The sequence below is a fragment of the Pleurodeles waltl genome, chromosome 2_1 (genome assembly GCF_031143425.1).
Source record: "Pleurodeles waltl isolate 20211129_DDA chromosome 2_1, aPleWal1.hap1.20221129, whole genome shotgun sequence".
In the NCBI taxonomy this organism is placed as follows: Eukaryota; Metazoa; Chordata; class Amphibia; order Caudata; family Salamandridae; genus Pleurodeles; species Pleurodeles waltl.
Window position 1 is genome coordinate 180,736,265 of NC_090438.1, and position 14,507 is coordinate 180,750,771.

General features: G+C 46.3%; 1 protein-coding gene across 2 annotated transcripts in view; it reads left to right on the forward strand.

Annotated features, from left to right (window-relative positions):
• The first annotated feature begins 3,166 nt into the window (after nucleotides 1-3,166).
• TMEM255A (transmembrane protein 255A) overlaps nucleotides 3,167-14,507 on the forward strand; it is a 251,261-nt gene continuing 239,920 nt past the window's right edge. The window contains exon 1 of one of the 2 annotated variants that reach the window (XM_069212129.1): nucleotides 3,167-3,544. In XM_069212129.1, the coding sequence (XP_069068230.1) occupies nucleotides 3,478-3,544 (67 nt within the window). In that variant the 5' untranslated portion in view covers nucleotides 3,167-3,477. The remainder of the gene's footprint in view (nucleotides 3,545-14,507) is intronic. The other variant, XM_069212119.1, reaches the window with a different exon arrangement.

The window sequence follows — 14,507 nt, forward strand, 5'->3', positions numbered from 1 at the left end:
TTTTAGTTTACAGGCCCTGGGTATATGGTATACCACTTTACAAGGATCTTACAAGTAAATCAAATATGCCAATTGTAGATACACTAATGTTTAGAGGGAAAGCGCATGCACTTTAGCACTAATCAACAGTGGTAAAGTGCTCAGAGTTCTAAGGCCAACAAAAAGACATAGCAAAGCAGTGGTAAAGTGCTGAGAGTCCTGAGACCAACAAAATGATATAGCAAAAACAGGAGGTGAAAGGCAAAAAGTCTGGAGTAAGACCACTCTAATGATGCTTGGTCTAACAGCAAGTCGTTGCCTCTTGGAGTTCAGGATAGAGTCAGCTACTCCTATGGAAGCTGAATGGGCATCTATTGCATAGATTTGCACTTATGTTAATCCTTATAGGATTATGCAAGAGGTGGACTTAAATGATATTTTTGTTTCCAAAGTCCTATGTTGTAGAAAGTGAATAGGGAAATCTTTTATACATCAAATTACAGATTAAAGCTTTCGTTTGAGCATGCAACCTTAGTTGTCTTGGAATTGCTTTGGAACATCTCATGATGTCATGAACTCAAGTGATGAAGGGATGAAGAGGTAATTACTTAGCAGTAATGTAATTACTCTGAGTCCTACTTGCTCACTTCAATTCACATTAATCTCACTCCCATTGTGCCATTTCTGGGCCAACTAGTTTTTATTGAGTCTTGTGCTTTAGATGAACTGGACAGGTGAAGGGCTCTTTTATTTTTGGACTGCAATGTGAGTGGTTCATGTGGACGCAGACCTGCCTCGTGATGTTATGAGGGAATAGGATTCAGAGTAATGTACTTACTGGTAATTGGGGGTATCACATATTTTGTGGATGTGGACATGAAGTAGGGGGGTGTAAATGGTAGTTAACCCATCAATTTTATTTTCACTGTGACACTAATATTTTCGAAAGAGGAGTATATTTTGCATTTCCACATAGCGAATCCCATTAGGTTCCACTGCATGGTTAAAGCTATCCGATATAACTCATTTTATTTCACCAGGATGATTTTTTAGCAATTTAAAATTATCAACGATATGTTCCGATTATGTTATCTAGGGTGACCACCCGTCCGTAAATTTCACGGACTGCCCGTAATTTCGCCCTGCCGTCCGTTGTCCATGATGAAAGCCTTAACGGATGGCATTTGTCTGTAATTTTAGCCTTTCACCAAAAGGACACCGAAGGCAGGACGAAATTACGGGCAGATTAGTTTCCCCAGCTGGATTGAAAGGCAGGGAGTCTCCTGTGCTCGGAGGGAGGGGCAGACAGATAAGAAAAGGCCTTCTTACCAGGGTGTCTCCTTCCCCTAAAGAAATGCAAATGTGCAAACTGGTAAATCTGCAAATGTAAAGGGGCTTGATACCTGCACTGACTTTAAACAAAGGAGTCACTTAAAGCTTTCTGATGGCAAAGATTTTTTCTTTTAGAGAGGTACCTTAAGGGTGTTCCAAGGTGAGCTGTGGAGTGTGTGGTTTTAATGGAGTGTTATAAAAAAAAGTTAGTACTAGGTATAAACTGTATATTATTCAAATCTGTATTTGAGAAGCACTTTTTAATATTTAACCGAAATGTATTTGAGCATTTTGTTGCAGCCTATATTATGATGTAATTGTATTTATATAGCGCTTACTATACCTGACGAAGCGTCAAATGCATGTTTAAAATGAGGACTTACACATTTACAGTTCTTCCAGGGGCCTCGGTACCTCATAGTACTAACAAACACTGGCAAAGCCAATAGGTCTCGTCTGCGCAAGAGTTATTGGCTACTGTACATCAGAGTGGCTGCTGTTAATGGCTAACAGTTAATGGCATAGTGGTGTGGAGTGGAGTAGAGCAGCATAGGAGCAGTGGCGTAGAGCCCAGTGTTGCAGGGTACAGTGCAGTTTTTTAGAGTGCATTGGCGTAGAGTGCAGTGATTTAGAGTGCAGTGGCATGGAGTGGCGTGGGACAGAGTAGAGTGGCATGGAGTGTGGTGGAGTAGAGTGGCATACAATAGAGTGGCAGAGAGTACAGTAGTGTAGTGTGGTGCAGTGGCATAGAGTGCAGAGTAGACTCATGTGGCAGAGTGCAGTGGCGTAGTGTAGAGTGGTGCAGTGCATAGTAGAGTATAGTGCTGTAGGGTGCAATTTTGTAGAGTGGAGTGAAGCAGAGAAGAATAGCATAGAGTGCAGTGGCATTGAGTGCAGTAGTACAGAGTAGATTGGTGTACAGTACAGTGGCGGAGAGTGCAATGTTGCAGAGTAGAATCAGTGCAGTGATGTAGAGTGGAGTAGAGTGGCACAGAGAGCAGTGGCGTAAAGTACAGTGGGGCAGAGTAGAGGGCAGTGGCATACTGTGCAGTTGTTTAGAGTATATTGGCACAGAGTGCAGTGGCATGGGGCAGTGTAGCATAGAGTGTAGTGGAGTGGAGTAGCATACAATAGAGTGGCAGAGAGTGCAGTAATGCAGAGTGGTGAGTGTCAGTGCAGAGTAGACTTGTGAGATAAATGTAGAGTCCCAGGCATACACTCTAGTGCTGTGAGACTACAGACAAGTTGTGGCTTCCTCACATCCTGACATTAGGTGTGGAACTGTCGGCCACACCATCTGCCCTGCCTCTTTATATTTTTTTTAGATTGAGTCTATGGGTGGTTAGGGTAAGCCAGATGTTTTTGTTCAATGTGTTTAAACTTACATAAGATGAATTACCTTAATGTTTCCCAAACTGCTTGCCAGTGGGTTTAAAACGTTCAGAAACATTATCAAAAATTTGCTGTTACTTTCTCCTCAAGAAAGATTGGGTAGGGGTGATGGCCTTGCCTGTGCAGTACTGAAGGGCATTAATTTACTACTGAACAAGGACGTAATGTGACACCTGAATGTAGCATGCCAGGAGGCAATCACAAAAAGACCACAGTGAATAAATAGTGCTATGTTAAAAAGTAAATAAATTCACTGATAACATAGTGAGGCATGGCCTCCCTTGCGTGTGTCTGTAAAACTGACATTTGTTCTTGAATTCGTGCCCTGAATTTTGACCCTTTGTCCTGAATTTTGATCCTTTGTCTTGAATTTTTTACAGTCCTGTCCAGAATTTGCATCAATGCCAGGTGGTCACCCTAATGTTATCTGTAGGCACACTGGCGCACAGCCCAAGTTGATTGCATTGTGCTGCTGCACGCCCGATGCGTATGTGTCTACCGCTGGCCTCAGACGTGACTGGAGACCAGTCCTATAAATGAATTTGGAGAAGGCATTCCCTGCCGCTGTGCCCGCGCATGCGCACTGCGCCTCGCGGTGCAGGGCAGAGGGATGCCATAATGGACAGGTCTGCCATGGCAGGCAGCGGGCAGGGGCTGCGAGCGGTGGCATGCGAGCCCGGGGCACACCTGATCCGCGGCGGGACAGCCCTGTGAACCGCCGTCACCTGTGTGTCTGTGCCCTTCGCTTCCCGCCCTTGTTGTCTCTCCTCCAGCATGCACCGACCGCTGACTCAGCAGCAGCCGCACGCCAACGGGATCACCACCGTGCCTGACTCGACGGGTGAGTGCCGCCTGTGCAGGGTGACTGAGAGGCGGGGAATCAGTGCACGCACCGCAGCCCCGCGGGATCCCTCCTACCCACCGACAGATGCCTTTCACTTGCACCTTATCCCCGCTACTCGTTTGTTTACACACACTGCGTGTCCCCTCCGGCCCCAGCAGTCACAGCCTCCCTCCCCCCTGTGCACCGCAGAAGTGTGACTGACACCTGCCTCCCTCCCTCCTGTGCCCCGCAGAAGTGTGACTGACACCTGCCTCCCTCACTCCTGTGCACTGACACCTGCCTCCCTCCCCCCGTGCACCGCAGAAGTGTGACTGACACCTGCCTCCCTCCCTACTGTGCACCACAGAAGTGTGGCTGACACCGTCCTCCCTTCCCCTTGTGCCCCACAGAAGTGTGACTGACACCTGCCTCCGTCCCTCCTGTGCACTGACACCTGCCTCCCGAGACCCCGTGCAGAGACCTATGCACAGCTCTGACCCGTCTGCCCCGCTCCCGTCCCCAGCTCTTCGTGCCCCCTGACACCGACGTCCTCTGGAGGGGTGTGATTGACAACGAGGATATCATATGTAATTGTAATAGTATTTATATAGCGCTTACTACCCCTGACGAGGCGTCGAAGCGCATGTGCTTTAAGGGATTTCGTGCAGAGGCAGGCGCCCTGTGCCGTATGTATGCAGCCGCCCACGATGTTGGCACCTTTTGTCCTCCAGTGCAAGCAGTGCCAATGCTACGGCAGGAGGGATGCGACAGTCTATCCTTCTTCGGCATTCGTGCCCTCTGCACAGTCACATGTTGTCTGTGCGCACAACTCTGCCAGCCACTGACCCCTCGCTGTCTATACTATGTGTCCCCCGGTGCACAGGTGACTGAGAACCGAGGCCAGCATTGTTCTGCACCTGTGCCACCTGAGACCTCATACACAGGTGCGACGCCCATGCAGTATGCACTGACCCCCGTCTGTTTACCGCGGGTGCACCCGGGCACATCATGAGAGCAGGCAGAAGGGGTCCCCGTGCCAGCCATGTCTATGACGTGCTCTCCCTCCCACGACCCTTGTCTGCACGTGTGTGTGCCCTCCAGGACAAGCGCTGTCAATCAGTGCTGCATGGAAGGCAAGTCTGAGCCCGCAACACATGCCATCTGTATGCGGAGTGCTGTGCACGAACCTGTGTATTGTGCATGTCAAGTGCCCGTCATCACTAACCTTGTCTGTTAACACTGTGTGACCCCGGACACCACGTGTGCAGGTGGCGCAAAGCACGGACGTGTAGCTGTGCCAGAAGAGATGTGACGTGGAGGTAGATCATGTGACGTGTGCGCAGGGCGCTGACCCCTGTCCGTGTACACCCTGTGTCCTCCAGCAGGGTCACTTCCAGCGGGGCACCATGGATTGCTCTGAGTCCCACTGAGCTGCGCTTCCGCCCCATGGGGTTGCATGCACAGATAGGCGCCCTGTGCGTGCAAGCGTCCTCGCCACCACTGCGGGCACCTTTCCCCTACACCAGACACTGGGTAGGGCTGAGGGACATCTCCGAGCCTCGCCCACAGCATCTTCCACACATACTAGATGGTACCCCCGCTCTGAGAGAACACCGGTAGAGGCGTACCCCCATGCCATGCATACAATATAATACTTCCCAATGATGCCCCATTCTGTGTCCACCTTTTTCCCCAATTACATCAGTCCATGTATTCTGGGTGGTACCGTTACCTTGGCAGATCTCATTTAGAGGCACGCGCCCTCTGCCGGATGTACGCACAGCACTCTCCAGAGCCTGCCCTCATCCTGTGTGAACCTTCTTTCTCCAAGGGCAGTAGCAGATAGGGATGTAGTATTCTTACATACATACTAAATGATGTACCTCTCATCTATAACATGCACGATAAGCAGTATACCCGCTCTGTACTCCCCAGAGCTGGCCTCATTCTGTTATGGTGTAAACAGAACAAGGACAACCCTGTATGCCCACGAGAACCAGGGGAACTGTATTATGTTCCAACAAAAGTCCCGTGGGACTCATTTATTATTTATTTAAACAAGTGTGTGTAGTCTCAATTATGTCAGAAAAATGGTACAGGACACCTTCTTATCTGAATAGGAGTACATTTGTTGTCTAGGAACAACATATAGCTCATAAATTGCAAAATACTTTACGAAGATCTGTTAGTGCAGACAACACAAGGCTCAAAGTGTGAACAAAAATGTATAACACAGTATTTAACAAGACACTGAATATTCCCGTGGTTGCTCCCAGTCGTGGCGCACGGAAGGGGCAGGGCTGGGGGGGAATACAAATTAAATTAAAAAAACAAAAATGTAACACCTTTATCACCGCACCGCTCCATCTGCTTCTCCTCAGCAGGCACAGGCTCCCAGCCTGCCCCACAGCCAATCCTGACACTGCTGAGAGCAGCTTCAGGATTGGCTGTGAGCGCCCAGCCTGGGTGCTCCTAGGCAGACTGGGAGCCTGTGCAGGCGTTCTCCAGCCCGACAACACAGTGCCGGGCTGGAGAGAGCACACTGCGCATGTGTGTTTGGCTGGCCCGAGACGGCAGGCCAAACATATATGTGCAGTGAGGTGGAGTGCTGTGCGCTCCCTCTCAGTGCTCGTCACAGCCTGTGGCCCTCCTCTTTTACCAAAAAACGATAATAAACATGATTTATTATTGTTGTTTTTTGGTAAAAGGTTTGCAGCTGCCGGTGGTGGCGGAGGAGCAACGCTTCTCCGCCCTAATGAAGGAGCCGCCCCGGGTTCCTCCTGAGGTTGAAAAACTGAAAACTGGTGAGATCCTGTCTGTGTATGTCCAGTGTCTCCGAGCGTATACTAACATGCTAAATGCACCAAAGGAAGTGATGCTGACGTTTCGACCCAGGAGTCATTTGTCGAGTCTCATCAGGACAAATGCCATCCACTCAAGGTCCTACAGTAAAAGCAAGGCAATCAAAATGATATCATAAGGAATATCTCTGCGCATCTGAACACACAGTGTGTCACCTTCAGTCGACAGTCGATACCCAACTACAAAATGTATCCTAGGTGTATCTACAGTTACTTGGTCATGTGGCAACCACTGAGTCTCTTCAAGCCAAGATAGTTATATTGTAGAGGACATCAGAGGGGCTGCCTATGTCTCTTAGTTATTTTATGACCCACGGTTTGGTCGGTGCAAGAAGGGCTGTAAGGTTTAACTGTTAGGTACAGGTGAGGAGCTTTGAGGTACATTTAGCTAGGTATTCCATATCACATGTCGCTGGCGTGCAACCTCCGTCTCACTCCTTGGAATGAACCATCATGAGTGTTTTCATTTAAAAAGCTAAAGGTTGGGACTTGTGATTTTCTGGGAGACGTAGATGCCAGTGTCAGAGACATGTCTATGTTCTCTGCTCCTGCAACTGATGTCTGGGACCACTAGCAGGTTTGTTTGGTCAGGGTGGCGAGGGTGTGAACCTTTTCATGGATGTTCGGTGTGTTTGTATGTGAGGTGTAGAGCTTTGAAGGAAATGCTGGCCTTCTTGGGGAAGCTGAAAGCCTTTGCTCCTTAGGCTTAAAAAATGAAAAGTGATCTTACGCAAATTGAAAAAAGAACAGATATTTCTTATTTACCCATATGTTTAAATGCACAAGCCTGTGCAATCCTTGCATATAGTCATTCACATACAATACAGATATTTATATAAAATACTGATATTTACACAACCAATTTTTGAACAACAGTATGTGCTCTTTGTAAATGGTTCAGTGTTAGTGATTGGTGTGACAATACTGGACAAATAGTGTCCAGTGTTAATTACAAAAAACAACTGTTGACTTAGCATGCATAAATTAGAGAACATTGTTTTGGAGCCCAGGTCTCAAGTGACCTTGAGGGTTCCACCCTTGGTAAACTTTGATTAAAGTCAACAAACATGTACATCGACTCCAAGGTTAAAATTGAAATGGAGTCTTCATCGAGACATATAAGGTAGTACCTCTTCTATAGTGTGATTTGAGAAAAGCCAATGAAGTCTTAATTAAACAGAATTGCTCACCTTTCCTTAAAGTTAAATACAGTGTAACGAAGTTACTTCAGTAATAGGCATCAGGGCGGAAGCTTACCCTGTATCTAACTCGGCGGAGAGTTTGATAGACAGTACTCAGTCATGTTACTGATGGAGAACCTTGTCTGGCCATCTCCAAATCAGATCTTAAAGATTTATAGGGAGGGGTTATCATTGAAAAATATTCCTATGAGTGATACACTGATGGTAAAAATGAAATGTTTTTAAGAATGGTGATCAAACATACATACGCATACATCAGACCACGTAATAGACAATTGGTTAAGTTTGAAACAAGCAAGGGAGTTGAAAATGAAATATACAGAAATGAATCATTAAGAAATTGGAGAACATTCATTAGTAGCAAAGCTGCACCAGAGAACAGTTTACAGTGTTTTTTTTGTTAAGTTTGAACTTCACATTGTCTTCATCAGGGCCCACATCCTTCATATGAACAAAAACCTACCCTGCATAGTGATAAATAAAATGTTCAGTTCTTACCATAAAGTGTGCAATGTTGTACATATTAATAATAGAAGTAAATACATATGGTACATTATATCCACTTCTCCATTGAAAATGGTCAGGCATCACAAGATCATATTTCATTAACAAGAATGATGAAAATGCATAGCTAGAGAGCGTTTCCTATGAATAACAGATATACATTCTTGGTATTGCAAAGCATTTTAATCTGCTTACCTGAGAGTTAATAGGCTTCTTATCGTGGCATTGATGGGTACTGTGCCTCTGAAGAAGGTGGATGCAGGGTGAAATGAGTTCATCTGTTTAACTGAGGGGAGCTGCCAGGGACTAGTATTGTAGACTTGCAATCCTTGAGTTTATGGCTAGTGTGGTCCATCCAAGCCTCTCCTGGCCTGACATCTTCTGGCTACATTCCAGAATTAGTCCTTCTTCCTCATGGCGTTCAAGGATGTTTTTCCCTTGCTGGCATATGATTGGCAGTGGATGTTGCTGGATCTTAGGAGGTCCATGAACCTGTTACATGTATGTTGCGTTGAGGAGGGAGGCCTATAGAGATTCCTAGGGACCAGATTGGATGTGGAGCTTTGGAGTCCCATGTCTAACTTTTTGGCTGTGAGTAAATGAATGGTTATTTCTTGAGTGCATGTCCACTCAAAGGTATCATGGGCACTAGGACATAAAAAAGGACTGTGTGTGCTGACCAATGAGTAGGTGGAGCTAGCAGAACAAGCAAGTATTTAAAGGCTCACAAAAGAGAGCAGTGGCTGTGATTTGAATGGAAGGCTCTGAACCACTTACGGGCATGGCCCAAGATGTATTCTTGCGACTGAGGGTGGTTAAGGAGGAATTCTGGTCACAGTGGACCATGAATTGATCGAGGACTGTGAATGCAGAGCGAGCCCAGGCCTGCAACTACTAAGTAGTCTTCACAGACATTAACCAGGGCAGTGTCTGTTGCATGAGATCGAGGACAGTGCTGAAATTGGAAAAAATTACTCCTGGACCACATAAATTAGGTGTCAAAGTGTGGCAGGGAAAAGAGGGTGAAGTCATGAGGGGCAGAGCTTGAAAAGCAGAATCTGACATTCAACACATACATTTATCAAAATCTGCTGCATAAAAAATGGCACCAAGGCCATGTTCTACAGCAAATCTTTTGTAGATTACTTAATTTGTCAAAAAGATGCATTCTAAACTATTTTACAGCTTAAAACACCTTCTGTAGAGATATTTATGTAATTACTCACACAGGCAGATATAGCTTACATTCCAACAATGCAAGCACATATCTTACATAGAGAGTTTTAACAAAGTTAAAAACCTGCCTCCAAATCGAAGTTTGGCTAAGCACTTGTGAAGTGATTACAAGCCGTGCTCTTTTGTTCCCATCCATTTCTTTTGAGTTTAGGTGTTAGGGCCTTTAAATCAGGCTTTTGATTTGGGCCCAGGAGGAAGAGTAAATAAGAAATCCCCTTTACTTGCCTGCAGGTTGCTGCGCCGAACTGCTGCTGAAATGTGTCCTGCTGTCGGTAAATGACACCACGACAAATTCAGCATGTTTCCCTGGGATCCAGCCCAGAATAGCTGCTGGAACCAGGGTCTGGCAGGATCCAGCTTCTTTCTAGCACTGTTTGTGTCTAAGATTTCATTGGCTTCAGACTGCGCAGCAGCTCAGTGACTCCTTTTTCCAGACTTCAGAGTTCCTTGGGTGTCATCCAATGGCGTGGTCAGCTGCTAGCATCATCAGAACGGTGGGGGATTTTTTAGGAGGTTGATCAGTAAGTGCTTCAGGGCACACATACTTTGCTTGTTGGCAGGAGTGGTCTTTCACAGCTGTCAGTGGTGTGGATTGGGGGTCTGCGTATGCTTCTGTGAATGTCGCAGGGCAGTGGTCTTCCGAGCCCTTGCAAGGCCTGATGCTTCCCTTGGTACCCAGAGCAGCTACTGCCAGGCTTTGGAGCTTGGGAAGACATGACCGGGCTCAAGTGATGGATAAGTACTATCATTCCAACGCCTCTGATATCCTGCAGGTGGGGTATCCTGCGAGGTTATGGAGTGTGCATGGTCAGCCCTTCCCATTACTGACCCCGCTCTGCTTGCTACCTGCAGCCCTCTCCAGCTCTGCAGTACGGGGCGATGCAAGTAAAAACCTTCTACTGTACCTCTGCCCTGTGGCATCTTACACCTTACCTTTGCACTTTGGCTTTTCATATTATACCTCTGCTTTGGCATCTTGTACGTGACTTCTGGCCTTCGGTATCTGGTACGTAACCCCAGGCCTGTGGTATATTTGACTGTGCCTCTACCCTTTGGCATCTTGTGCTGTACCTCTGACCTTTGGCACTACGTACTAAACTTTTTCCTTTTGGTATTTATGTACTAAAACTGTGCCCTTTGGCATCTTGAACTATATCTTAGTCCTTTAGTATGTTGTACTACACCTAGTTCTTTGGAATCTTGTACCATAGACCTGTCCTATGACCGTACCCCTGCCTTTAGGCAACTTGTACCATAGACCTGTCCTTGACCTTACCCCTGCCTTTAGGCAACTTGTACCATAGACCTGTCCTTTGGCCTTACCCCTGCCTTTTGGAATCTTGTACCATAGACCTGTCCTTTGATCTTACCCCTACCTTTTGGAATCTTGTACCATAGACCTGTCCTTTGACCTTACCCCTACCTTTTTTAATCTTGTACCATAGACCTGTCCTTCGACCTTACCCCTGCCTATTGGAATCTTGTACCATAGACCTATCCTTTGACTTTACCCCTCCCTTTAGGCATCTTCTGCCATATCGCTGGCCCCTGGCAACTTGTACTATAGCTCTGTCCTTTGGCATTCTGTAGTATTATACCTCTGGTATCTTGTACTGTATCTCTGCCCTGTGACATCTTGTGCCTCTGCTATACCTCTGTCCTTTGCCATCTTATATTTTACCTCTGACATTTGCCATTTTACTATTTACTTCTGGCGTTTGGTATTTGTACAACACGTTTGGTCTTTCGTATCTCGTGCTATAGCTCTTGTCTTGTGTCCTCCACTATTCTTTTGACAATGGTTTCTTGGACTTTACCTCTGCACTTTGGCATCTTCTGCTTGACCTCTGCCCTTTGGCATCCTGTGTTATACCCCTACCCTCTGGACTCCTGTACTGTGCGCTTCTGCTCTGCTTTGGTGCATCTGCCCTGGCACACACCCTCTGCCATGCTGCCATCTGCGCGCACAGCTCCACTGACCAGTCTGTTTACTGCCTGTGCCCGTGGATGGGTGTGCCCGGCTCCAGGAATAGCATGTCTCAGCCCCTTCGGGCCGCGAGCCCAGCCCAGTGCCATCTGTGCGCGCGGCTCTCTGCAGCTCAGACTCCCCGATTGTTTACATGGAGGTAGAGTCCCCCCAGTCTGGTCTGCCCTGGTGAGAACAGGAGCCGTGCAACTTCCTACAGGAGACGAGCCGCCAGTGTGCGGCAACAAATAAAGGAAGGCGTGAGACGAGGAATGCGCTTTATCCACAGTAAAAATGGCGAGGCGCTATGCTATCCCGACTGTGCTACACAATCATGGCACAGCAGGGGGTTACCTGCATTGGTTCTGGAAAGGGGGGGGGGGGTATTCATGAGGCGCGCCAACGCTCTTATTCTAAGGTGCTGCCAGGACCCCGATACAAATAGGAGCGCTTCACCACGTCAAGCGGGGTATGTTTATGTAGCACTATATAAATGATGAAATGAGACCGCACTGAAAGCGCTTATGCCTCGCAAAAGAGTAAGCAAAGCGCTATAAAATGCTCATACAAGGGCGCGCATGAGTGCACAATCAACGCACGTGTGTCATGCGCATATGTGGCAGGTATGACCCTTTGACACACACTGATGTTTGCTGTCGCCTCGATTTCCTGCATTTGCGCGAGATATATCTCCCGAAGGCTCGGTACTGTAACCAGAAACACGGCCCACTTTGAAAGACCACCCCGTCGAGCCCTGTAACCTATTCCCAGAGGTCTGAATTGCACTTCACCCCTATTTAAAGCTCCGAGCCACGTGGCAGAGCATGTCTAGAAGCAGCCCCTCTCCCCCCCCCCCCCCCCCCACTCCACCCCCACTCCTCCGCATCACTACCACAAACTGAGGTACTCTGTTTGAGGCATGGAATTCCGCCCTCCCATAAATCTCCCATTCAAGTCTTATTACCCCGGCTCCTCTTTCACCCGAGGCAGCGGTCACTTTGAAATATTTCGCAACAGAATGTTCGATGGCCACGTCCAGTGATTCCCTCCTCATAGGAGGTGAAAACTCGCCCCCTCGGAATTGAAATATGCTAATAAAATACGGTAATTGTTCGGTAATGTTTACTGTACGCACACACCGCGTGCTCCCTGGCAAGAGTTTCGAACACCCCCATTGACTTTCGTGCGTAATTCGATCCAGCCACTCATAAAATCTCATTCCAGAAAACCAAGGCAGGCCATTAGTACTCTCTATAGATGTCCTTGATTTAATGAAACAAAATTCTAACTCGAAGGAAGCCTTTTGAAACATTTACCAGGAACCGCATTGGGGCCCTGCAACCTGGAGTAGAGGATTTTTGAAATGCAAACGCAATAAATGTCCTTTTTAGAGTACCATCGTAGGTTGCATCGTTAAGGTTTTTTATGCTTCAGACCATAAAACTGCTGTTTTGCAGGAGACAACAGAAATGTAACTTTTACTATACATTTCCCACTTTGGCACACTACTAGATCAGCACAATAATTTACTAATGGTTTGAATATGCAACAGTGACACTAGATCTTCTGTCATTGATCGGTTTAGGTTCTTAAGACACCATACATGAATTGTATAACTTTTCCTTTCACTCAGGCATTCATTTATCCACTGACTAACTCATTCTTACATCCACTTGAACAACCACAATAAAGCGCGCGCACACACACACACACACACACTCTCTCTCTCTCAACAATATATGCAAGATAAATTAAAAGAATACAAGTAGAAAAAATCTCCAGCTGCCTAAACATAGAGGGCATATGCCTGCACCTGCAAAATTAAACATAGGAGTGTGTGGCAATCTTGCAACGGTGTTGTACATAGTGTCTAATTGTTTTTAAGTTTCAGCATGTCTGTAACTTAAAGAACCAGCGTGTTGGGCATCTTGGAGCGGTAAAACAATTATACGCAATAGCTAATACCATTCCATGATGGTCGCTTTGTTTAGAGACAGTGACCGTGCATTAAGCGGTGCACTGTAGATGAAAGGAACGGCAAGCAAGCAGCCCATGGCCACTGTCTGAGCAGCTGGAGTGTGCGCTAAAGCATTGGCAAAGGCAATAGGTCTGGCTTCAACTGTGTCTTTAATATGGCAATACTGAATACATTATAAATTTCACAAAAGAATGGTAATGTATGAATGTTTTTAGGTTACAGGTGTAAAGGTGCTTACACCAGAATTAGGTGTGTCACATAATGGTGCTTGCAGCATTTTGGAAAACATATTGTATTCAATACATACTCCATACATTTAGAAAGAGGATTCAGGTCATTCTTCTTCGGCTCAATACACTGTTAAACGCATTGTGGATCATCACACAGTAGCATTTTATTCTCATGTCTTTCTGTCATCTTAGATGTGGCCTTTTGCTTTTTGTGGAAAGCATGAGGAACTATTTTGTATATGAAAAGCAGACCGGTCATCCCACATTTAGGGCCAGATGTACGAAAGGATTTTACACATTCTGTGTCTATGGGAAAAAGCTTTCGTACATATGGCCCTTAATTCTCTATCTCATTCATGGATTGTATCTACACATTTTTTTTTTGCTTTACACTACAGCAGGATTTTTATATTTACTTTTGTCATTAGTGGGTTAGGAGACATCAGACTTCCCATAACACAAAGAAGTAAAAGGCCGATACTCATTTTACCTGAAGTGCCATGAGGTTAGTACCGGCAACCAAGCTGAAAACAGGAATGCTGCAGTCTTAAAATACAGTCAGCCGGGGGGGGGCTTTTTGCTTTAGGGCTTGGGGGCTGCTCCCCTCTGAAATTCCTATATCTTTTCTGCAAAATATATTTGGAAGAAAGAGCCCTTTTTTTTGGTGGTCACTCCCACACTTTTGCTCTAGATGCTGTTGGTTATGCCTCTGACAGTGCACTGGAGCCTGCTAATCAGGTCAGCGTGCCAGTGCTCTCTCCCTAAATAGGTAAATTGTAATTGTATTTATATAGGGCTTACTACCCCCGATGAGGCATTAAAGTGCTTTTCGGCGAGTAACACGCTACTCCGGAACCCAGAAGGATTAGTAGTGGGTTAGTATAGGGGAATATGAGTACAGTATTAGTATAGTATAGGGAGGTATGATTTAATTTGAGCGGAGGACATGAGTCTGAAAGTTGGATTGAATAGAATAATGGAGGTATAGAGGAGGGAAGAATCCA